This window comes from Symphalangus syndactylus, chromosome 1 (assembly GCF_028878055.3).
Source record: "Symphalangus syndactylus isolate Jambi chromosome 1, NHGRI_mSymSyn1-v2.1_pri, whole genome shotgun sequence".
In the NCBI taxonomy this organism is placed as follows: Eukaryota; Metazoa; Chordata; class Mammalia; order Primates; family Hylobatidae; genus Symphalangus; species Symphalangus syndactylus.
The window spans coordinates 104,444,620-104,471,433 of NC_072423.2; the positions used below are offsets into that span (position 1 = coordinate 104,444,620).

Sequence of the window (26,814 nt, forward strand, 5' to 3'; positions counted from 1 at the left end):
AAGAGAGTAGGGATGTCTCACCACTAGCTCATGTCCGTTGTTTTTTTTTCTTTTCTTTTTTTAAAATTTATTTTAATTATTTTTATTTTGTTACTGTGGTAAAATATACATAACATAAAATTTACTATTGTAACCATTTTAAAGTGCACAGTTTGGTGTACTACGTATATTTGCAATGTTGTACAGCCATCACCACCATCAATCTCCAGAGCTTTCTCATCATCCCATACTGAAACTATATACTAATTAAACAATAACTCCACATTCCCCCAGCCCCTGGAAACCACCATTATACTTTCTGTCTCTATGAATTTGACTATACTAGGTACCTCATATAAATGATATCAGACAATATTTGTCCTTTTGTGGCTGGTTTATTTCACTTAGCATAATGTTTTCAAAGTTCATGTAGCATGTATCAGAATTTCATTTCCTTTTTTTTTTTTTTTTTTTTGAGACAGAGTCTCGCTCTGTTGCCCAAGTGGGAGTGCAGTGACACAGTCTTGGCTCACTGCAGCCTCTCAACATCTGCCTCCCGGGTTCACATGATCCTCGTGCCTCAGCCTCCCAAGTAGCTAGGACTACAGGTGCATGCCAACATGCCCGGCTAATTTTTGTATTTTTTAGTAAAGATGGGGTTTTGCCATGTTGACCATGCTGATCTTGAACTCCTGGCCTCAGATGATCCACCCACCTTGGCCTCCTCATTTCTTTTTTAAGGATGAATAATATTCCATTTTATGTGTATACTTCATTTTCTTTACGCATTCAACGTTGGTGGACATTTCGGTTGTTTTCACCTTTTAGCTATCATGAATAACGCTGTTGTGAACACTGGTGTATAAATAGCTGTCAGATTTTTTTTTAAGGGTGGTCAACCCTGGGACTTCTACACCCTGCAAGGGAAGACTAGCTTATCCAGGTTTAAAAGATACTCTCAGGCAGAGATTCTGATATTGGCAGTGCCTTTGGGGCACTCTAAAATGTTCAGGTCAGAGGGACATCGATAGGCACTTAGAGCATCTGCTTGCAAGATCTGAACTTAAGTAAGTGGAGAAACTGGAATTTGGACTCTTCAGAGCCCATGCTTTAAACTGCTCTACACTGAGTTGCCTTTTAATTGCAAGTGTAAAATAGTGCTGAGATATGAAGATGAAGACATAGTTCTTGCCTTTAAGGAAGGTACAGGGTTGAATCATCTGTTTTGCAAAAGGTTCAAGTGAAAACAGGGGCATCAGTTGGTGCAATCTGTAAGTCACACAGCCATTATAAGATGGAATCACAGATAGCAGGAGGTGGGTGCATGTGTTGCCTTTCTTTTGGTGGGGAGGCATGCTTGGGTCAGGCACAGCTGGATTCTTCCTAGGGCTGTGCTCCAGGACAGGCACTCACACGTGTACTGATCATACGAGGTCCAGCCCACGCCCACTGATGCTCGCTGGCATTCACTATTTGGATTGTTTGTACAACTATGTCACCTCCTAGCAGGATTTATCCTCCTTCGGCTTTTCCAGTGATTGCCTTCATCTCGATGTCCAAGCACCAGAGAAGCTGTTTGTCAGTAAAGAAATCAGTGGTCAGGAATGATAAAGAGAATACATTTGGAGGCAGTTAAAATAGTTGGTTGTATGCATCTGTATCTGAAAATAAATTATTTACAAATGATTTGCATCTATCTGGAGACCTAACAGAAGATATTCTGTCCCTGAATGGATGATATTCCTAGTTTGGTAATCTGCAGAGGAAGAAAGAATGAGAGATAAATCGGTGAGAAAACGCTGACCTATATTTTAATCTAAATGTTACATATTTTGTTTTAGCACTGTATTTGTGGTAGCTGGGTTTATTAGTCAGATATTGCTAGGTTGTGCTGGGCTAACACAGGACCTCCAAATCTCAGTGGCTTCTTTTTCTCAGGGGTTGTCTGTGATTCTGCTCCATGTTATCCTTATTCTGGGACACAGGCTGAAGGAGCCTTTCTTGGACAGCCTATTCTCACAGTAGAGAAGAAAAAACAATGGTTTACCCACTAGAGGGCTCTGATAGCTACTGTTTGGTTATGGCATTTGTTACTTCTGCTCGCATTTCATTGGCCAAAACAAGTCATATGGCCAAGCCAGATGTCACTGGGGCAGGAAAGATTATCTTCCCACAGGAAGGGGACTGTAGAGATGGGCAGGCTAGGGGGATGGTGAATATGTTGAACACATGATGCAATTTACTGCGTGGGCTAAAGTTTTACTTGCATGTGCAAAGTTTTTTTTTCCAACCTTTTTAATCAACTACTTTTTTTAGGCCCATTGTAAGATGTTTAATGCTGTTATTTCTATTTTACTCATGAGGAAGAAAGGGTCTAATTTAAGAAAACAACATAATGAGCCTGTGGTCAATATTGATGATGATGAGGATTTTGCTGAGTATTTACTAAGCCTCAGGCACTGTGCTAAGTACTTCTGCCTTCTCTGATTTAATCATTACTCACCTTGTTTTTGTGAAGTAGCCATTGTTACACCTGAGGCTATTGTTACTCAGATACTTACTGAGGCTCAGAGAGGTTTGCTAACTTGCTCAAGGTTAAACAGATAATAAATGTGAGATTCAGGTCTCAAATCCAGTGTATGCTTAATCACTTAACCTAAGATTTCTCAGACTTAGATGATATCTTTTTTAATGAAAATAATTTCTCATAGAACCCCAGGGTTGGCTTAAATTATCATTATTGTAATGATATTTTAAATTGTATAAACATAAAGCTGGTAAGTTTTATTTTTAAGCTCTTACACCTTTTTAAAACCTAAATCAATTTAGAAATAGAGTATATGTCATATGACATTACTAATTCAAATTCATAACATTAATTTAGCTGCATTAACTAAATTGCTGCTTGTAATTAGAATGTGATGCTGACTATTCTGGACAGGTTCTTTGGCATCATCTGGTCTACCCTGCTGTGCACTGGATGATGATTCAATTTTCCCACCATATTCACAATAGTCAACTTCTGTGAAACTTTCATTCATTCTGAAAAACTTGACAATCCTTACCTTTCACCCAGTGAGAACACATCCTTTAGATCCCCAAGACCATCTTATTTCCTTTCACATTGACTCAGTGATTCCTTAGGGTACAGCTTGATATTCAAAGTCAATGGGCATGGCACTGTGCTGATCAAGAATATCCTTACGTTATTTGTTTTCAGATTTCTGAAATAAAAACAAGCCTTAAATTCTCATGAGATTTGCAGATTCTTTAATATGCATAACTGTGGATCTGACTTCCCTCCTTAGTTCTTGACTAGGTCAAAAAACTGGATTTTCCCTCTCTGTTACTACACTCTTTCTTCCATTGGACTCTCTCCATCTGAGACCACACTCTATCACTCCCAGAAAGGCCCTCATCTGTTTCCGGTGTTCACAGCAACTGGCAGCCTTGCACAACAATTAGAGTTGTTAATGTGAACCTGAGTAAAGAGGCTGTGACCCCCTTTTAAATGGAAGGCTTTGGACCTCTAGCATGTCAGAAACCACATTACAGATTTGTTCTCTAGAAGTATTTGTTGAATAGATCCGAATTATGTCCTGTAATTTCCCTTTTTATTTATTTTTATGTTAGATAAGCCTACCATTATCTGTTCATAGACAAGAGATTTGACTCGATTACTTGATGATTTACTTACTGCACTTACTGACTCATTTACTCTAATTTCCATTGTTAAAGGGGTTTCTGCATACCATTCAGTACCCTGAACTTGATCGTTGTTAAAGCCTCCAGTGTGACTCTTCCACGGTTATCAGTCGTATTTTTGAGAGACCTCAGAGTTAGGATGTAATGTTTATTCTTTCTCTTCTTTCCAGAATACATAGATGAATGCTTATCTCCATAATTTGCCCATTGGAGCCATTCCTCATCCCTCATTGATTGTGGTCTTTTTTTTTTCTTTGATAGCTTACAATCTTTGCTAAAATTTTTCCTCACATATGTGATTATGCCTATATTCTTTTCTAGTAAAAAGCTATTTACACATAATCCTTATGCCATTGTAAATGTAGCAAAATTTTGTGTGATTGGATTTTTAGGGCCAAGGGGGCAGAGTTTTTATTCTATCTCTCTATCATTTTCTCAGAAACATCTCTTAGTTGACAGATAGAAGATTTTTTAGTGTAAGACCCAATAATTCCTGAATATTCTTTTTTAAGTATTCTATAACTAAAGCTTTGCCAGTTGACATTTTACATTTGCAGATGAAAGGAAATGCACAGATGTTTAAAAAACGAATCTGAAAACCTTATTTATTCCTTCAGTGCAACTACTTAATTTGTTCAATTTATGAGACTTTATGGGGCAATGAATAATGTTGTTATAATCAGCATATTTTATTAACCATCACTTATTTTAATTTTATTTAACATCTCAAACTATTTCTTAATTTTAGTGTTTATTGTTTGGGATTTTGCCATTTAAAAAATTTATTTATTTTTTAGAGTTAAGGTCTCTCTCTGTCACCCAGGCTGGAGCGCAATGGCGTGATCATAGCTCACTGCTGCCTTGAACTCCTGGACTCAAGCTACTCTCCTGCCTCAGCCTGCCAAGTAGCTAGGACTACAACTGCACACCACCACACCTGACTAATTTATTTTTTAATTTTTTGTAGAGCTGGGTCGTCGCCATGTTGCCCAGGCTGGTCTCAAACTCCTGGCTCAAGTGATCCTCCCACCTTGGTCTCCCAAAATGCTGAGATTATAGGCGTGAGCTTACCACACCTGGCTGTTTTGCTATATTTTTAACTTGTGGATTTAACTGTGTTCTAGATAATAGTCTATTCCTTTAACAAAATTTTTAGGGGTTTCAGATTCTTAATTTAACACTTCAAAATAAATTGATGGAGTCTGAAATTTAAATAATGGAAATGGTTAATGGAAAGAACAGTTAACTAATATTTGGGCATGCAGAGCCCTTGCCTTGTAGTATGGAAGACAGTCAGCCTCTTCACTCAAGTACCTTGCCATAAAACATGAGCCAAGGCAGCTGAACATGTAATCATGCTAAATCGACACATGGAAAACAGTAATTATAAAATGAGTTTGGGGGAACTGAAGGAGAGAGTACTGATGTGTGGATAGGCATGTTTGAGTTTCATAGAGCTTTTTGGAGAATGATGGGAGAGTAATTTTGAAAATCTCTGCTGTGTTAAGCTGGACTTTCCCCCTACTGATTCACATCATGGCATTCACAGATGAAATGGTTTATTACTGGGACTTTCAATAACTATGGATGCATAATATTGTAGCCTGCAGATCATGGGGGAAGGCAATGTCCGTTTTTCTCTCTAGTTTTAAAGAACTGGGGTTGATGTCTTCAGCACTTTCGAACAGCACATTGAGTTTGACTCTGAAGTGTTTGACAGGGCTAAGTTTAGTGAACTGAGAGAATTCTATGGCAACTTTGAGGTTGAAAGCCACTGTGTTATATTCTGGTAGCCTTGGGCTTGTCAAGGTTAACTTCTGTTGATTATTAGCTATGTGCTAGGTATTGTGCTAAGTACTTCCTTATATCATCTCATTTAATCTTTCCCAAATCCATACGAAAAGTCTGATATCCCCATTTTACAGATGAGAAAAGTGAGGGTGAGAGAAGTAAAATACTTTGCTCAAGGTTGCACATCCAGAAGACAGAAGTATGACTCCAACCAAATCTCATTTTGAGGGTCCTCTTTTCCTTTTAAAAACACTATGTCTCTCCTCTCTGGCTACCATTACAGAATTGTCCTATAATTGCCGTGGAAGTGATTTTAGTGATATGATGAAAATGTCACGATAGTAAAGTACCAGCATCATCCTTTCAATTATTTCAAAGTTGTTTTGCATAGCTCCCGTGTTCCCTTACTCTTGGGCGAGAGGGCCTACTCTGGTTCTCCTCTGACTGCACCCTCCACTGGGGGAAGAATCCAAGAGGCCAATGCAGGTGTCCACCTGGAGCCTGTGCCTGGCATTCTAGAGTCCACTCTGGGTACCCAGAGGCCTGTGACCTCCTTGCCTAAATGACCCTGAGTTGTCTTCCAGAATCTGCCTGGGAATTTTTTCCCAGTACATCTTCTTGGGGGTAAGCCATGCTACCACTGTGCGCATCCCTAGGCTTTGGGTTGTGGAGGGGCACATATGTGTGACATTACAGATCAGGTGTCAGCAAACTACTACCTGTGGGCCAAATCCAACTACCACTTTTTTTTTTTTTTTTGAGATGAAGTCTCGCTCTGTCACCCAGGCTGGAGTGCAGTGGCGCAATCTCAGCTGACTGCAAGCTCTGCCTCCTGGGTTCACGCCATTCTCCTGCCTCAGCCTCCCAAGTAGCTGGGACTACAGGCACCCACCGCCATGCCAGGCTAATGTTTTGTATTTTTTGTAGAGACGGGGTTTCACTGTGTTGATCAGGATGGTCTCGATCTCCTGACCTTGTGATCCACCTGCCTCGGCCTCCCAAAGTGCTGGAATTACAGACGTGAGCCACTGCGCCCGGCCAACTACCACTTATTTTTATAAATAAAATTCTGCTGGAACACAGGCATGCCTATTTGGTTTCAAATTGTCTATGGCTGCTTTCGGGCTGAAATGGCAGAGTTGAGCAGTTATGACAGAGATCAAGTGGCCCACAAAACCTAAAATGTGTACTGTTTGGCCTTTTACAGAGAAAGCCTGTGGACCCCTGGTATAGCTGGAGCAAGCCTAGCTTGCATGCTGCAGAGTTCATGTGTATGAGGCCCGTGGGGTATGGTTGGGCCAGAGGTGGGGAGAAAGGGTGTTGGTGGAGGTGTGGGGGGCAGGCCTTCCTCCTGCCACAATGTTTTGGTGGAATTCTGAGGAGTCTAAGTATTCTAAGTTCAAAATTCAAATCTCACCTTCCCCAGCTCTGTATTCATCAAGGTAGGAGGGTAGAATGTATTTTGTTTACCAGTTTGTTAGCTCAGTTTATAACTTTAAATGTATAGGCACACGGTATCTGGGCATCCATTTGTACTCTTGCCCTGGGCTCTAAGAGTGTTGGCACCAATGTAAAAACCTGGGTTGCAGTGTAGGGGTTTATAATAGGAGGGAAGAGAGACCCCAACAAGGAATTGCACATATTAATATGAAATTCTAAGGTATGGAAGTGCTTTTGGGTCATATATGGATTATTGGACATGAGAGAGGCTTTCGGGATGCTGATAATGTTCTAAGTCTTGGTCTGGACAGTGGTAACACAGGTGTGCTCACTATATAAAAATTAACCGGTGCAGGCTGGGCACAGTGGCTCACACCTGTAATCCTAGCACTTTGGGAGGCCGAGGTGGGTGGATCACTTGAGGTCAGGAGTTCGAGACCAGCCTGAACAAAATGTCAAAGCCCCATCTCTACTAAAAATACAAAAATTCCCTGGGCTTGGTGGCGGGCACCTGTAATCGCAGCTACTCGAGAGGCTGAGGCAGGAGAATCGCTTGAACTCAGGAGGCAGAGGTTGCAGTGAGCCAAGATCACATCACTGCACTCCAGCCTGGGTGGCAGAGCGAGACTCCGTCTCAAAAAAAATATCAATTAACGTGTGCAATTAAGGTCTACCTTCATCGTATATATGATCTGCTTTAATAAAAAGTTTATAAAAATAAATGAAAAGAGAATATATTAAAATTAAATATTTAAAGTAAGTAATACATATAATCTTTATATTTTATAAATATTGTAACAGATATACTAAGATTAATATGTTACAATATATTACAAATAAACAACCCTTGCTCCCAGTTTCATTTGTCCAAATTAAATCCAAAATTCTGGAACCCATCTGCCAGTTTATCTGGAAGTTCTGAATCTCTCCACTAGAGCGCCTTCCCAACCTTCCCCACTTCTCCCCGTCTCCCTCTCTTTCCTCTCCTCCCCGCTGCTTCGGGCTTACACAGCCCCAAAGCGAGCGGGATATGGATATAAATCCCACATCTAAATCTGGAGATGAATCTGTCCGACCAGCCCATCACATGATTACATCTTGATGCCACAAGGTGTCGCTGTTGAGGCTGTTCTCCCTCGTACTGAAAGATGCTGTGCGTGCCCTCTGTGGTCCCCGCTCTGTGGTCCTGCAAGGGAAGGCCAACCCAGTCCCCCGTGGCCAAGCTCAGACACAGTGTGCCATGTGAGGTGTAGCGGATGCTATTGGTGCCCCACCCGCATCTTCTCAGCACTCATGACCTGTATGGGAACCATGAGGGCTTTCTCTTTGGCTTCACTTGGGAGTGCCAGGGGAGCATCCCTCATCCCATGATGGAGTTTCTTGCCCTTCCGGAGGCGCCTCTATGAGGTCGGTTCTCCACTGTCTCTCGAAGCTCCTTCCAGTTGCTTGCAGCAGTAACTTTCTTGAAAATGCACCCTCGGCCGGGTGTGGTGGCTCACGCCTGTAATCCCAGCACTTTGGGAGGCTGAGGCGGGAGGATCACTTGAGGTCAGGAGTTCGAGACCAGCCTGGCTAACATGATGAAACTCTGTCTCTACCCCAAAATACAAAAATTAGCCGGGTGTGGTGGTGCACGCTTGTAATTCCAGCTACTCGGGAGGCTGAGGCAGGAGAATGGCGTGAACCTGGGAGTTGGAGGGTGCAGTGAGCCGAGATCATGCCAGTGCCCTCCAGTCTGGGCGTCAGAGGGAGACCCTGTCTCAAAAAAAAAAAAAAAAAAAAGAAGAAGAAGAAGAAAATGCGCCCTCTATTGACTTCCTTGACTTCCTTGTTTTAGTTCCAAATTGTCCTCTCAGTACTTTCTGGGAATACCTTCTAAATGAACCTCCTACACCCACATCCTTGTCTCAGCATCTGCCAGTGGGGAACCCCAGCTAGGACATATAGGCTTCCTCATGAGTTACAGCCGTGTGCACAGTTCTGTGCACCACTGTACAGGCTCCATACAGTATGTGAGGTCTCCGGAAGCTTCTAGCCTTACCCACACACTTTGTCAATGGGCGCTTCTCCATGGCTACTGGGTCACTCGTCCTGAGTCCCAATCACCAGCCTGGACTTCTATCTTGAAGTAATTATTTTATTTCTGGGAACTCTAAGTCTGATACAACTATACTAATTCCTTCCCATAGATCTCACTTACTCTGAATCCTGGGCACCTAGGACTGGGGTGTCAGTGACTTCCCTCCCTGAATATTCCCGGATCATTGTGCATAAAGACACCTACAAGATTTCATATTTTCCAAACCAGGGATCTGAGGAGGGGCAGCCTCAACTGGGTTATGAAAGGTTTCCTTACACCTTCACCAGAGGATTCAGGCTACGTAGTCTAACTCTACTTTAACCTAGACAAGGGGGCCATTGAGATGACCCTTGGCCAGTCAGCTTCTCTTATAAAAAGAAAAAAGATAACATGTCTTTCACATCATGATAAAAAAAAAAAAAGCATTATGCTTTGAGAGAATGTAACTGAGAGATCTGATTTGAATGGGATAGACCTTGTAGAGGGTATGCTATTGAAACTATCATCTAAGCGATGAAATAGGAAATAATAGGAATTAGCCCTGCAAAGAGAACAGCAGGAGTGAAGGCTCTGAGACAGGAAGGGACTTGATGCATTGGAGCAGCAGGAAGAAGACCCTGTCAGAGTCTGTGAAGGAGAGAGTGGCAAGAGGGGAGGCGGGGGCTGTTGGCAGTACTCAGATCCTGCAGGGCCTCAGGCCGTGGAAAGTGTTTTAGTTTTGTCCACAGAGCAATGGGAAGCTTTCAAAGGGCTTTAAGTGGGTAAGGGGAGATATTTTGTAATCGTAATTGTATCTTAAAACAGTTTAGCTGATATTTTGGAAATAAGAGCAGAGGATGATAAGAGGAGAAACTTCAGGAGGTGTGACGTAGCTTATGCAAGAGTCACGTTGGTTCAAGAGGAGTGGAAACAACGGAGAAGATTCAAGAGCAATTTTGGGGGTAGAATTAATAAGATTTGGTAAAGGACTTGAAGTGGGTGGTAAAAGAATTAATTGTTTAAGATCTTATATGTGAGGAGAGTGGTAAAAAATGTAAATACCTATTGGGGGAAGCAGGCAGGAAAGGAATCAGACTGCATATAAGATAATGGGAGTGGAGGAGACTGTGGCAAACTGGAGGGTACGTGTCCTCTATTGAAGGGGCAGCCGCTGGTTGCTCCAACCAGTTATTGCCATGTAGAAAGGTGAGCCTGACGTTGTCAGATATTCAGATTTTTAAGGAAATGTCAGAATCTGGATTTTAATGTGAACTGTCTATCTTTCTATGTTGGCAACTATTAATAGAAATTCTAAACAACACTGTGCTAGCTATACACAGCACATCTGCAGGTAACATCTGGCTCCTGGGCGGCCAGTGCTTGTTTGAGATCTGTTTTCCATTGTGTCTTCCTTTAGAAAGGTTTTTAGAATTAGTAGTCTGTGACACAGAATTTTGGAAAAGTTAGGGATGCTGATTAGAGAAAGAAGGATATTTTAAGTTGGCAAAATCTTGGGAGATGCTGATGATCTCAGCTCACACGGTCTGTCAGCAGGCCTCAGGTGATGGGCTGAGGCTGAGATCTGTGGAAATAAACTTAACCTAATTTAGAGCAGATAGCAGGAAGTGCTTTTGTCTTAAAATAGACCGTTCCAGACCATGATAGTCTGAGATACTTGAGTTAGACCTAGGAATCGAGGTTCTCCCCTGCCTTTTCCCTTCTGAGCTTATAGTTCAAGAGTCCTTAAGCCTTTTAAGAGAGTGAGTGGATGAGTGTATATCTTATTTATGAATCCATATGCAATTAGAGAAAGCATTCTTACAGGTTCATAAAGCCATCTTTTATTTTATTTTGTTTGAGCCATAAGCAGAACTTACCCTTGAACTTTGAATTTTATTCATGAGTTTCTTTTAAAGTGAAGGGTGTTGAGCAACTAATTTCTTTGGTGTTATAATTTTTTTTGATGTCAGCAACATTTGTTTCTGTACACAGTTTGATCTAATTAATAATTTACCCTTCTTACAGTTGCACATCACAAACACATGAGAATAGCAGGTATTGGCCGGGTGCGGTGGCTCACGCCTGTAATCCCAGCACTTTGGGAGGCCAAGGCGGGCAGATCACGAGGTCAGGAGATCGAGACCATCCTGGCTAACACGGTGAAACCCCATCTCTACTAAAACTAAAAAAAAAAAAAAAAAAAAAAAAAAAAATTAGCCAGGCGTGGTGGCGGGTGCCTGTAGTCCCAGCTACTTGGGAGGCTGAGTCAGGAGAATGGCGTGAACCTGGGAGGCGGAGCTTGCAGTGAGCCAAGATCACGCCACTGCACTCCAGCCTGGGCGACAGAGTGAGACTCCATCTCAAAAAAAAAAAAAAAAGTATGTGGTTTGTTTTTTTTTTTAGGCATATGAATTTTTTTATTATTATTATACTTTAGGTTTTAGGGTACATGTGCACAATGTGCAGGTTTGTTACATATGTATCCATGTGCCAAGTTGTTTTGCTGCACCCATTAACTCATCATTTAGCATTAGGTATATCTCCTAATGCTGTCCCTCCCCCCTCCCCCCACCCCACAACAGTCCCCGGTGTGTGATGTTCCCCTTCCTGTGTCCATGTGTTCTTATTGTTCAGTTCCCACCTATGAGCGAGAACATGTGGTGTTTGGTTTTTTGTCCTTGCGATAGTTTACTGAGAATGATGTTTTCCAGTTTCATCCATGTCCCTACAAAGGACATGAACTCATCATTTTTTATGGCTGCATAGTATTCCATGGTGTATATGTGCCACATTTTCTTAATCCAGTCTATCGTTGTTGGACATTTGGGTTGGTTCCAAGTCTTGCTATTGTGAATAGTGCCGCAATAAACATACGTGTGCATGTGTCTTTATAGCAGCATGATTTATAGTCCTTTGGGTATATACCCAGTAATGGGATGGCTGGGTCAAATGGTATTTCTAGTTCTAGATCCCTGAGGAATCGCCACACTGACTTCCACAATGGTTGAACTAGTTTACAGTCCCACCAACAGTGTAAGTGTTCCTATTTCTCCACATCCTCTCCAGCACCTGTTGTTTCCTGACTTTTTAATGATGGCCATTCTAACTGGTGTGAGATGGTATCTCATTGTGGTTTTGATTTGCATTTCTCTGATGGCCAGTGATGATGAGCATTTTTTCATGTGTTTTTTGGCTGCATAAATGTCTTCTTTTGAGAAGTGTCTGTTCATGTCCTTTGCCCACTTTTTGATGGGGTTGTTTGTTTTTTTCTTGTAAATTTGTTTGAGTTCATTGTAGATTCTGGATGTTAGCCCTTTGTCAGATGAGTAGGTTGCAAAAATTTTCTCCCATTCTGTAGGTTGCCTGTTCACTCTGATGGTAGTTTCTTTTGCTGTGCAGAAGCTCTTTAGTTTAATTAGATCCCATTTGTCAATTTTGGCTTTTGTTGCCATTGCTTTTGGTGTTTTAGACATGAAGTCCTTGCCCATGCCTATGTCCTGAATGGTATTGCCTAGGTTTTCTTCTAGGGTTTTTATGGTTTTAGGTCTAACATGTAAGTCTTTAATCCATCTTGAATTAATTTTTGTATAAGGTGTAAGGAAGGGATCCAGTTTCAGCTTTCTACATATGGCTAGCCAGTTTTCCCAGCACCATTTATTAAATAGGGAATCCTTTCCCCATTGCTTGTTTTTGTCAGGTTTGTCAAAGATCAGATAAAGTAGGTGTTTTTAAAGAGTTCACAGAAAAGTCCAATGACTAAACCTGTCTTGGCTTCATAATAAGTATTTAAAACTGTAAGATCTTAACTGCTACCTTTTTTCCTAAAATGCATTTATAGGTGGGTGGAAAAGCTTAAAAATAATTTTAAGTCAGTAATGGGCAATGGAAGACATGATTGCATTATTGATCGCTGAATAAAGTTGATCTTTTTGCTCTTTCTCAGTGATTTATTTTATAGAATTAGAAACAAATCAGGATAGATGAGAAATTAGGAGACAACAACCCCCCAAAAAATTTTAAGCCCAAGTGTCAAAACAAGTTCCTTAAAATATATCGGGAAATGAAACACAGCTGGGTGGGGTATAGGGGAGTGTGTGAATGACTCAATAGAACAAGTAGGAATTATGAGGCTTAGGGGGACATGACAGCCATGGGGACCTGCCTTTACTTTATGTTGTCAACTGATTCTTTCCTTCTTCCATGACACTGGTATCACTCTATGTGCTGCAGCTGGGGGTGAAATGGTCCCAGGAAACCACCCCTGCTCTTTATAAATTTTGTGGGAGAAACTAATTCCCAAATAGTGGTGAGCCTACGTCACTAACTAAAATTTATTATTAAGAAGCAGATGTATAGCGGTGAAGACATTATCCTTTTACCATTTTGGTGGTCTGTGAATTTCCTGTTTGATTTGATAAGTTCAGTGGAATTGAACATAATCTCTTGTCCATTGTGATCTTGGTGGTGTAAGCAACAACGTGTTTCCGCAGCCTCTTACTGCAGCCTGTCAATGGCTGACTTGTATTCCTTTTAACAATCTGGCTTCTTTGTCGAGGTGTGAAAAATAAATACAGAATTATATTTATTTCCTGGCCTAGTAGGGCTGAAACTTCAGCTAGTCATTATTTTGATCTTCTGTCTTTTCCTGTTAGAGGTCAATTCTGATTGGGGTTGATTTCATGTCCCTGCCCTTAAAGCAGTGTCTAGTCCTGTAATCATCTTCCTCTCAAATCCTGTTATTTCTGAGGTGAAGAAAGCTCTTATGGAGAAAGTCCATTCCAGGGAGCAAACTTCCCATAGTCAGAAGCTGTGTCTGTCTCAAACATTGCCTTATCCCTAGCCTTCAACAGTGGGAGTTAAGCTGATGCTTAAAAAGTGTTTATTGCATGAGTAAATTCAAGTGTTCAGTGAAATGTTTTCAGGTATTCTGAAGGGAAGAGGATTCTGTTGTCAAATAAATTTTGGAAAAGCTATATTATATACTTAATTTTAGGATAGTCACAATACATATGAGTGTCCTAAAAGTCTCTGAGACATCTTGGGTTAAAATGAAAACCCCAGTAGCCTTGTTTGTCTGAACATTTGCCAGACTGTTCAGGAAGTACTGGTCTAAAGCCGAGCTGGAGTAGCACAATGTTGGTACTTAATAAATACTTCTTGGCTGGGCACGGTGGTTCACGCCTGTAATCCCAGCACTTTGGGAGGCTGAGGTGAGTGGATCACTTGAGCTTAGGAGTTCAAGATCAAGCCTGGGCAACATGACAAAACCCCATTTCTACAAAAATTAGCCGGGCAAGGTGATGTGCGCTTGTGGTTCCAGCTGCTCAGGAGGCTAAGGCACGAGAATCACTTGAGCCTGGGAGGCAGAGATTGCAGTGAGGCGAGTTTGCTCCACTGCACTCCAGCCTGGGTGACAAGAGTGATACTCTGCCTTAAAAATAAATAAAAAAATACTTCTTAAGGTGTATTTACTGAATATGTAGTGCTGAAACCCTGAGTTTGGTAATTCGGGATTTTTTTTGTGGCCTCGAGGAGATGGTGGCTTTTGGGATATGTTGAGAGTAGAGTAGAAGCTGTGAAGGAAAGAGGGTCAAGAGTAAGGATGTGAGTATAAATTGTTTCATTTTGATTTTTTAAAAATTAACTAATTAATTAATTTTATAGAGATGAGTTCTCACTTTGTTGCCCATGCTGGCCTTGAACTCCTGGGCTGAAGCTTTCCTTCTGCCTCAGCCTCGCAAGCAGTGGGACTACAGGCACACACCACTGTGTCCAGCTGTTTCATTTTTTTTTATAATTCTTTTGAAATTTATCCTAGGGAAGGCTGGGAATGGTGGCTCACGCCTGTAATCCCAGCACTTTGGGAGGCCGAGGCGTGTGGTTCACTTGAGGTTAGGAGTTTGAGACCAGCCTGGCCAACATGGTGAAATTCTGTCTCCATTAAATATAACAAAATTAGCTGCTTGAACCTGGGAGGTGGAGGTTGCAGTGAGCCGAGATTGTGCCACTGCACTCCAGTCTGGGTCTGGGAGACAGAGCAAGACTCTGTCTCGACAACAACAAAAAAAGAGTTTATCCCACGGAAGTAAGAGCTTTATCAATCTGAATATTGCTCAAATAGAGTATTGAAAGGCTTTATCAATCAAAATATTATAAAGCTTTATCAATCACAATATTAATTATGATATTTCCATTTTAAAAATAATTACCTAAGTGTTTCAGTTCTTTTGCTGTGTAACAAAAATCTGTAAAACTTGGAGTGGGGCTTTAAATAATATTTTATTACTTCCCACCATTCACTGGGTTGATTGGTGGTCTTGTTACATATAGTGATGGCTGTTATTCATGCAGCTGATTAAAGACGGTGGCTGGGCTGGGCTGGAAGCTCCAAGATGGCTTGTCTCACTGGATTGGTGTTTTGGTGCTGACTCTTGGCTGGGTGCTTTGGTTCTGCTTCATGTGGCCTCTCTCTCTATGTGGTGTTTCATCTTCCAGGGCCGTTCTGTGTGGCTCCTAATTTTAGCAAGATAGCTTGGACTTCCTTGCATCATGGCAGTCGAGTTTTAAGAGAGCAAAACCAGAAACTGTCAAGCCTCTTTAGGGTTAGACTCAGAGCTGGAACAGTGTCACTTCTACTGCATTTGTTGGTCTAAGCAGGTCACAAGGCCAGTCCAGATTCAAGGACAAGGGAAAGAGAATCAATTTCTTGATGGAACTAATGGAACTAGAGACAATTCTGTATAGGAAGTAGAGGAATTTTGATGGTCATCTTTGGTAACTCATAGTGTCTGTTAAAAATCATGTTTTATAAAAATATTTTGTGGCCTCTATGTTAAGTGGGAAGTGGAGATGACATTAAGATAAAACATGGAGAAAAAGGAAAATACAAGACTTTATATAGTCTTTATATAGTTTGATTTATATAGTCTTTATATTGTCTGGCTTTGTCTAAAATACACACACACACACACACACACACTTAAAAGGAATTGGATAATACATACTGGCTAGTTTTGAACTGCTGTCCTCAAGCAATCCTCCTGCCTCAGCCTCCTGAGTAGCTGGGATTACAGCAGGAGTCAACATGCCCTGCCAAGCCCATTTATTTATTTATTTATTTATTTATTTTGAGACAGAGTCTTGCACTGTTGCCCAGGCCGGAGTTCAGTGGCTCAATCTTGGCTCACTGCAAGCTCCGCCTCCTGGGTCCGTGCCATTCTTCTGCCTCAGCCTGCCGAGTAGCTGGGACTACAGGCGCCCACCACCACGCCCGGCTAATTTTTTGTACTTTTAGTAGAGACGGGTTTTCACCGTGTTAGGCAGGATGGTTTCGATCTCCTGACCTCGTGATCCACCTGCCTCGGCCTCCCAAAGTGCTAGGATTACAGGTGTGAGCCACTGTGCCCTGCCCCATTCAGTTTTATGTGCATGTTCTACGAAACATTTCAGGAATAGGGAAGACTGGTATTATGCTAACTTGTTAACAGAGGTTATCTATGAGTGACAGGATTGTTTTCATTTTCTGCTTTATGCATATTTGTATTTTCTAAATTTTCCATAATAATCTATTAGTTGGTTTAACAATTAAGAAAAACTAATAAGCCAATTAGAAAGTCTTGACAAATTTCAAAGATTGGAAAATATATATGTTACATTTTATGATCCCAATGCTATACAATGTGAACTAGAAAGTTTTACCCCAAAATTTCTATCCACTTTGACATTTAAATATATTATTCTCAATAATTCGTGGGATAGAAAAATTTCAAAATAAAAACAGCAAGGTATTTACAAATGACAATAAGAGTTTTATACATACAATTCTGGAATATGCAGCCATGTGTATAATCTTATATGCATTCATTAGGAAATGTGATTAAAGAGAAATGAACATTCAATGCAAAAAGGCAAAAAAACATAAAGGAAGTAGACATTTTATTAAAGATAAAGAGATATCAATGAAATGGAAAACAAGATGCAGTAAAATATATTAATAAAACCAAAAGCTGTATCATTGAAACTCTTAAGAAAATAGAGAAATATTTGTCATATTGTCATCAAGGGAAATAGAAAAAATACAAACAACATTGGGAGTGAGATGGGGACATAAACGAAGATGATTTAAAAATTTTTAAAGAAAAGTTATACAAAGCAATGCCAATAAGACTGGAAAATCTACACGGAATAGACTGTTTGTGAAGGGACGTTTTAATGATAATTGACACAAAATAAGTAGCAAACCCAAATAGACAAGTAAACATAGTGAAAAAATGAAAAGATAATAAACAACTAAGCCCATTCTGTGTTTTTTTGCTTTTTAAAAGAGACTGGGTCTCTCCCTTTGTCGCCCAGGCTGGAGCGCAGTGGTGCAGTCATAGCTCACTGTAGCCTCAAACTCCTGGGCTCAAGTGATCCTCCTGCTTCACTCTCCCCAAGTATCTGGGACTGCAGGCACATGACACCACACTGGGCTAATTTAAAAATTTTTTTTAGAGACAGAGTCTTGCTGTATTGCCCAGACTGGTCTTGAACTTCTGTCCTCAAGCAACCCCCCTGCCTCAGCCTCCTCAGTAGCTGGCATTACAGCAGGAGTCAACATGCCCTGCCAAGCCCATTCAGTTTTATGTGTGTGTTCTACAAAACATTTCAGGAATAGGGAAGACTGGTATTATGCTAACTGTTCCAGAACAAATGAAAAATGGAAAGCTTCTCAATCTATCTATGATACTAGCATACATCTGATATTAAACCTAGAAAAGGAGAACCCAAGAAATATATGGGCCAGTGGCAACATATATTGCTTTTTAAGAAAGGAAAGCATATTTTAAACATGATAATACATCTTTTCATGTTGTATGTTACATGTGTGTGTGTTTCCAAAGGGAACAAACTAACTTTTTGTTTGTTGGTTACTGGGATTCTCCAAAGCCTTGGCCACGTAGGCAGGTAAATTCACTGAGGATTAAATCTGTGTGGGTGTAAATTTTATGGCATTCAGGGACCTCAGGCCTAGCCACAGACCTCAGAAATGTGTATCTCTAGATACAAAGGGAGCAGACAGACGAAGACAAGTTAGATTTCATCACTTTTTCTAGGAAGACAGCTCTATAAGTGGTGGCCCAGTTAGAACCCAGACATCTAGATTCTAAGCACAGAAAAGATACATTCATTTAACTGTTGGAACCATAGAAAGAAAATCATTTTTTAATGACAAAAGTATATATCATTATTATGTTACCAAAACACCAGAGGTTCAGTCCAGGTTCTGCTGCTTGCTGCACAGAAGGCCAGTCACTGAGACAAGTATTGCCAGAGAAGAAGGCTTTAATCAGGTGCTGCAGCTGAGGAGATGGGAGATCAGTTTCAAATCCATCTCCTTGACCAACTAACATAAGGGTTTATATAGCAGGGAAGAAATATAATCATGAGTGGAAAAACAGGAATTAGGGAGGGATAAGGAAGAGGAGTTGGTCAAAAGGAAGCAGATAGGGCAAGGCAATTATGACAGAGGAGGGGTCTGACATCTCATTGTCCAAATGCAGTGACCTGGTGAGTTTGAGCTCCTTGACACTATCTGGGAAGCCTGATGGTTGGTTTCCTTAGAAAGGAACTCAGATAAGACAAATGCAACTTTCTCAAGTTTTAAAACTGGGAGGTCAATTTCTATGTTTTTTTCAAAGAAACCACTAACATCAGCTCTATGGGACAATTGGGTCAGTTTCAATAGTAGAAAATTTAGAGTATGCAAATAAAAAGAAGAAAATGAAAACCTGTTGGAATTCCACCGCTGGTAACATTTTGATGTGTGTCATTCCAGCCTTCTTTGCTGGTGATTGTATGTGTATTTGTGTTTTACAAGTGTGAGTAAATCACAAAATTGTTTTGTCATCTGCTCCCCCTGCCACCAGTATGTCATGAACATCTTTCCGTCTTATTAAATATTCATATAACTGCCTGTTCCACTATTCCACTATCTGTCCCTCTCATCATTTATGTCACTGAATTCTGTTAGAACTATTGATCCCCTCTTTTTTACACTACAGATTATTCATGTAAAAATCTTAGATACGAAATGGTTTTTGTGTATTTCCAAGAAAAACAAAATTAAGCCCTGAGCAACATAAACATTTGAAATGAAGTTCTTTAGTTAGAAACAGATGTATAATTTTTAAAGACCTCTTGAGGGAAAGGGGAAACCTTTATAGAAAACATTTTTTCACACTGTATGTGTCACTATCAGTGACAGAAATCTCATCTAGAATTGAATGTAGCAAAAAGGAAATTTATAGACAAATGCATAAGTTATCCACTGATCCTGTAATGTGGCAAAGCAATCAACCACAAAACATCGGTGACATACTAAGAAGCATTTATCAAGTGCATAAGCGTGGTGTTTAGCTGATCTCAGCTGGGCTCGCTCATGCCCCTGTGGGCAGCGGCTGGTTGGCTAGGCAGTTCTGCTGACTTTGGCTGGGCTTGCTCACACATCTTGGGGCAGCTTGGCTGTTGGCTAGGACAACTTGGTTCTATTTTATATTTCTCATCTTCCATCAGGCTAGATTGGGAATATTCTAATTACTATGGTAGAGGAAAATGAGCAAGAGAGTAAACACATGTGTTGCTTAAGGTGTCTGCTTACTTCACATTTGTTATCACCTTACTGGATAAATAAAGTCACATGACTGAACCTAGCATCACATTGGGAAAACACTGCCAAGACATATATAAAAAAAAGGAGTAAAGAATTGAGACCTTTAATGCAATCAGTCACCTGGCATATGTAACTAAAATGGCCTAGGAACAGATGTATAGATGATAGATGATGGTAACTTCTGTGACTCCTGGATCTGGAGTATGAAGTGATGTCACCTGGTTTGGTTTCACATTCTTTGAAGTTTAGCTCTGGTTCCCTTTGTATCGTCTTCACCCTCAGGGAGGCCCTTTCCACAATGTAGTACTCACAGCTCTATCTTGAAAGTAAGGAATTCCAGCTGAAGAAGAGCTTATCTTTCCCAGCTGTTCCAACTAGAGTCATAGTATGGAGTCTTGTTGGACCAGTGTGGGTCACATGCCCATCACTAAACTAGCTACCATGTCTGGAGGATACAATATGATGGTTGGCCAGGCGTGGGTCATGTTCTCACCCCTTGCACCATCTAGGATGGCAGATTGAAGGGAGTCAATCTTACCTAAACCCAATGAACTGTGAGTAGGGAGTTGGGAACAATTTCTCTAAGGAAAATAGTGACAGTATTATCAGAAAGTGTGTATTTGGGAGAGGGGGAAGGGATGAATGATAGACAGGTGAAAATAAAAGATACCCCTGTATACTGCTATTAATGTACTTATCTCATTGAGACACTTACCTTCAAAATCTATTGATTGACTATTTGGTACTAGGCACAAAACTAGGTGTTTTATAAACATCATCTTACTATTTCTTGCAATACTATGAGTTAGATGGTATTACCTGCATTTTGTTGATTGCAGAATGGAAGCTCATAACAAGTTAAATAATTTGTCTAAGGTTACTCAGCTGGTTAGTATTAGCATGGAGATTTGAACCTGTTTGCCATTCTCAAATCTGTTCTCTTATTGTTGTAAAGCCGAAGGAAAAGGAAATACAGTAAAGACTTTCTAAGAGGAAGAACAGGAGGCCATAATGCACTCCATTAAGGCCATATGGGTGCTAAAATTGAAGGGATACTCACAATGCTGTAGCCCCAGCTACATAAAATCTTCACTAGTATACTTCAGTAACCATGAAGAGGACTTCTCCTTTGCCATTTCTGTACAGACATGAAGTGGTTAATATGAATATTAAGGTCAACCAAAATGGGAAATAATTCTCAAGAGGCCAGCCTGAAAGATGTGTGTGGAAAGGAAAAGAGACAGGACTGTTGTTTTCTCTGATAATATCATTGAGGATCTGGCTATGTGTTTAGGCATCCCATTGTTTGAGCTACCTCTTTTTCTTCTAGCTCCAGGATAGCCAGTAGGTTTGAATTCATGTGTCAATGCCAGTTGTTTGGTGGTAAGCCATCTAGAGTGTTGTGTTGAGAAGAATTCTGAACTTAGTGGAAAAGAGGACTGTGATGGATTAGTGATGTCTGTAATAAGTACAGGAGGGGAAGGTAACAACATGAATGCCAAATATTTGACATCCCAGGAAGCAGCAGCTTCTCAGAGTCACTTTCAAGTCACATGCATATAGGGGTTATGCCCCAAAGGAGGGGCCTTTTTATAGCTAAGGTCTCCATGATGGGGAATTCCATGGGGAATTTTCTAGAGGTTCTAACTCTAACCTTAGCACAAACCAATATGGAGAGCTTCATTTTCCTAAGTAATAGATCTTATTTTTCACTTTGAGAATTTTTATCTCGCTTAGGGGCAGGGTGGGGGGAATTTATAAAACTTTCACCTGTAGTAGTCAAGTTTTAGAGTTGCTTTTCTTTCTAAATGAACATTATGGGTGTGGCTCTTTCTATCTGTCTATTATTAATCACCTATCTACATAGGTACATCTATCATTATCTTTATATATTTAAAAATACAATGCAGCTAGAGTTCTAAAGAAATTTGTTTTTAATTATTCTTTTTTTCACTTTGTAGATCTCTGAGTGGAGTTATTTTCTGGTACGGACTGTGAAAAGAATGCGGTGAAAATTCTGGACAATCGTGGAAATATTAGCTCAAACCCCAACTTAATATAGCATTTCTTCTCTTCAGTAACACCTCATAATACAAGAAAAATGTATGGAAGTGCAAGAACAATCACCAATCTGGAAGGTAGCCCTTCCAGATCCCCTCGTTTGCCAAGGTCTCCTCGTTTGGGCCACCGAAGAACAAGTAGTGGGGGAGGTGGAGGAGCAGGCAAGACTCTGTCTATGGAGAATATCCAGTCCCTCAATGCAGCCTATGCTACGTCTGGACCCATGTATCTGAGTGATCATGAAGGGGTGGCTTCAACAACTTACCCAAAGGGCACTATGACTCTGGGAAGGGCTACGAATCGAGCTGTATATGGAGGCCGTGTCACAGCCATGGGGAGTAGTCCCAATATTGCTTCTGCTGGACTTTCCCACACAGATGTCCTTTCATACACAGATCAACATGGTGGGCTGACTGGCTCATCCCATCATCACCACCACCAGGTCCCCTCCATGTTGAGGCAGGTAAGAGACAGCACAATGTTAGATCTTCAGGCCCAGCTGAAAGAACTGCAGAGAGAGAATGACCTCCTCCGGAAAGAGCTAGACATCAAGGACAGCAAATTAGGATCTTCCATGAACAGTATTAAGACTTTCTGGAGTCCTGAGCTTAAGAAGGAGAGAGTCTTGAGGAAAGAAGAGGCAGCGCGGATGTCTGTCCTCAAGGAGCAGATGAGGGTTTCCCATGAAGAAAATCAGGTAGGTCATGATTCATCTCAGTATTTTTCAGCCTTGGCTTCTCACTGAGTAGTTGATGCTTTGCAGATGGTACCACGACCTGTGCAGAAGAAAGTTTGGCATCATGAAGAAGGTTATGGCTTAGTATGTGTTTGACTCGGACGCTACAAGAGAGCATAGGAAATGTACCATTACAGCTTGTAATTTCCTTATTTTCTGATAACCTTTTCACATGGTTGCAGATGGGGAGAGGGGTGGGGTGGGGAGGATCACTCCTCATTGCCTAACTTTTATACTTGGTTAATTTTGTTTTCTTTTTCAGCAGTTGCAACAGCTGTTCAGATGTACCTTCTTCTGAACAGAAGAAGAAAATGTTAATTTCTGTAAGAATAAACAATTTAACAGCAACATTTAGAGGGCCACATTTAACTGGTGAATTGATTTTTATTTTGAAGCACCAGCACCATTATTTCCTTCTAGAATGAGTAAAGTTTGTTCTCTGAGTAGCAAATTGAACAATATGAAATGGAATTGGATCAGATGGGTTTGTTATGTTAGAGATACACAATAAATTTTAACTTGTTTTTGCCTTCATCCATCCAGCATTAATTATCTACTATGTGCAAGTCACCTTTATACTCTTCTTTGATCCATCCTTCATGCCACAGGAAAAACAGGTTCCTGGTGTCTACCTGCAGTTATGATATTTTCCTGCTTTAAAGCCCTCAGTGATTACTCATTGCCTCCAGAATAAAGTCTACCTTCTTGACTGAGCCCATAGCACTTCTACTAGAAGGCCCGGGCCAACATTTCCAGCCTTATCTTGTGCCACCTCCCTCCACATCTGTGCTTTCTGCACCACTGCCTGGTAATTCCTGCACACACCCAAGGTTTGCACTGCCATGCCCTTACTCTTGCTTCTCCCTTCCACTGGTGGCCTTCTCAGCACCTGCTTTTCCTGCCACCTCCCTTTAAATTCCAGCCAGTCTTCATTTCCAAATCCTACCTATTCTGTGAGGCCTGTTTTATATGCTGCTATTTTCTTTTCTTTTCTTTTTTAATGCCTACTCTATTTCCTAAAATACTGCTATTTTTATAAGAGCTTTGGAATCAGACATACCTAGGTTTAAATTCCAGCTTCATCTCTTTCTCTCTCTCTCAATCTCTTTTTTTTTTTTTTCTTTTTAGAGACAGGGTCTTGCTCTGTTGCTCAGGCTGGAGTGTAGTGATGTTAATCATAGCTCACTGCAGCCTGACCTCCTGGCTCAAATGATCCTCCACACTTCAGCTTTCTGAGTAGCTGGGACTACGGGCACATATCACCACAGCCTGCCAATTAAAATTATTTTTTTTTTTATAGAGACAAGGTCTTGCTATTTTGCCAAGGCTGGTCTTGAACTCCTGGCTTCAAGGAGTAATTCCAAAGTTCTGGGATTGCACACCTGGCCCCAGCTTCATCTCTAATTGGTGCTTATAGAAGTGCTAAGAGCTGGGGCCTAGGGAATGTGATACCACATGGCTCAAAAATTCCCAGATATTATTTAACTTTCTGAAGGAAATTGAGATAACTCTAAGTTGACTGAACAAGTGATTTTCCGATAACTGGCTTTGATGTTGGTCTAATGAAGTGCTCTGCCTTTCTTGGAGTCATCTGCTGATCCTCCTAACTGTTTCCCTGGCTACCACTCCTTTGGAGTTTAAGCGCCTGTAGAATGTGATCTATAGGAAAATCTGCCTTTTGTTCTCCTTCTATGTGTAGAAAACAATCACCTTATCCTTTTGATTATCTAACACAGCCAAAGCTAGTTTTCAGACGTAGAAATGTGATTTTGTAGTTGGAACCAAAAGCTTTGTTCTTCACTCTAAAATGATGCTCTTCAGTATCATTTCTGCTTCTTTCTGATTTTGCTGGTTCATGAAGTCTTTATGAACCTGTTTCTACAATGCACATTTCCCCCAGTTTTATACTGGTTTTTCTCTTCATTTTAATTTTTTGGAAAATGGTTAAAGCAGTTTAGGAACAGTGCAAGCAGGGACAAAAAGTTTGAATGCTCTTCTTTAAACTGTTAGCTCCAAAGTGACTTATCTCATGCTTCTTTCATTAAATTTATCTTTGAGCACAGACCCCAATTGTACATGTATATTTATTTATAAATTACAGGATGCGTTACAATGCCAGTGTATTATGTGTCTTCTATGGCATCCACGAAGAATTAAATGTGGATGAGATAGAGCAAAATAATACATTGAGATACATTTTAGTGACATATAAAACCTTTTCCACTTTTATTAAAAACATTTCGAACCATTTGTCCATTTCATGAGGGTTAGTTCAGTTTAGAATAGGTAATATCCGTAATTCCACTTAACTGTCTCAGGTTGCCATAAGCCAGGAGTATGTGAATGCTTGAGGGCACTTCCATTATCCCTTCCTTGTTCTGGTCTTACTGTGATCACAGGATACCCTGGTATCGTAGGTGAAATGTGACTGTGTGACATATGACTCAGTGAAAGCTCTAGTATTAATCTGTATATTTAATAAAAGTAAAATGCAATTTTCTCTTTTAGATTAAAAAGTGTAAAATGAGGAAGAAGCATGGAGATTTTGAAAAGTCAATTTACTTGCAATATGATGTCTTACAAAGTAGAAAATATAAAGATTGACAAAAAACAAGTTATTAAAAAAACTGTCTTCTCTTTTTGGAAGTATATTAGGATCCCTTTTAGAAGTATAGGAGTACCTGTTGGTCAGCATAGGGTAAGTTTTGCTGCAGTAACTAACAAACTTCAAATCTCAGTGGATTAACATATTTGAGATTTATTTCTTATTTGCCTAAAGTATGAAGCAGGTCAGGTGACTCTGTGGGACAGGTCTTTTCCATGCAGTGACTCAGGATCCAGGATTTCTGCATCTTGATGTGTGGCTTCAAAGGTTGCTACAGCAGGGCAAGAGAGTGACTGGAGACGGCACATTGGTTCTTTAATTCCTTGAACTGAAAGCGACATAATTGAAGGGAGTGGGAGGTGGAGTCCTCTCTTCTGTCCAGGAAAGGGAGGAGAGACACATATATGGTGGATTACTACCAGTGGGGTTTTTGTTTGTCCAAAAATGGAGCTAGGTGAAATAAAGTTTGGGGAACAATCTTCTGCTATTGCCGTTGTTTCTATTATACTGCTAGTGCTACCAGTGGACATTTGTTGAGGGCCTACTGTGTGCTAGGCATTGTGCTTAGTGCTTTGTGTACATTATCTTATTTGGTGATTTCATCAGTCATCTGAGGTAGATGCTAGAACTTTTCTTATTTTACAGATGAAGCATAAATGTAGAGAGAATAAGCAACTTGTCCAAGTTCACACAGTTGGTAAGCAGCGTAGCTAGGTTTTAAGGCATTGGTCTATTTCATGCCAAATCTAAGATCTTAACTTTATGATCACTACCTCCTTAAAAGATCACTGAGCTGTGATTTAGTATTATAGGAAGATCCTACTTTATACATGCTAGATGAAAAAATGACTAGTTTTGATAAGATGATTAAGAATGTGATTTATTATCATTATTGTTATTATTTTGAGACAGGGTTTCACTCTGTCACCTAGGCTGGAGTGCAGTGGTGCGATACTGGCTCACTGCTGCCTTGACCTCCTGGGCTCAATCGCTCCTCCCACCTCAGCCTCCCTAGTAGCTGGGACTACAGGTGTGTGTCACCATGTCTGGCTAATTTTTGTACTTTGTCTCCCTATATTGCCCAGGCTGGTCTTGAACTCCTGGGCTCAAGTGATCCTCCCACCTCAGCCTCCCAAAGTGCAGTGTTATCTTTCTACTGTCACTTGTGCTTTTGCCTCATGATGTATTTTCTTAAAATGGAGGACAGTGGGGCAAGGGATTATGGACATCTAACTCTTTGGAGTGGCATGATTACAGGCATGAGCCACTGCTCCCGGCCAGAATTTGTATTCTTAACTAGGAATTTATTTCTTTTTCCTAGAGATGGTTTTTGTGCTGTTTAGGGTTTTCACCATTTACCATAACTTAATTTCCTTTTAGAGGAAAAATCATGGAAACTTTTTCTATATGGAAGAAAGAAATACAAAAGAGATAAGGGACATTTGATTGTGGTTTCTTATCCACAATAATCAGAGATTGCATCTACCAAGGTAATTCTTTCAGGGGTATTTAGATATTTAGAATTCCACCAACCTAAGTTCTAATGATCTAAAACAATTTGAACTGTTCTGTGTGAACAGAAATTGGAAGCAGGTCCATTATAGGGTAGAGGTAAGGAGATTGAAGTGCTCTTGTGTAGGAGGTTCATAGTTTTATAAATATAATGCTAACTAGCACAGCCCTTTGCTTCTTATGTGCAGCATTGTCGAGGGCTCCTGCTCATCAGTTTCTTAGCAGTAGATTTTGAAGCCCTCATAGTTCTGTCTAAGGGAGCTGAACCCAACTCC

At 40.5% G+C, this 26,814-nt stretch overlaps 1 protein-coding gene across 7 annotated transcripts in view; it reads left to right on the forward strand.

Annotated features, from left to right (window-relative positions):
• Nucleotides 1-26,814, forward strand: part of ERC2 (ELKS/RAB6-interacting/CAST family member 2) — a 980,330-nt gene that overhangs the window by 13,129 nt on the left and 940,387 nt on the right. For all 7 annotated transcript variants that reach the window (XM_063645317.1, XM_063645323.1, XM_063645319.1 and 4 more), the window contains exon 2: nucleotides 21,587-22,383. In XM_063645317.1, the coding sequence (XP_063501387.1) occupies nucleotides 21,727-22,383 (657 nt within the window). In that variant the 5' untranslated portion in view covers nucleotides 21,587-21,726. The remainder of the gene's footprint in view (nucleotides 1-21,586; nucleotides 22,384-26,814) is intronic.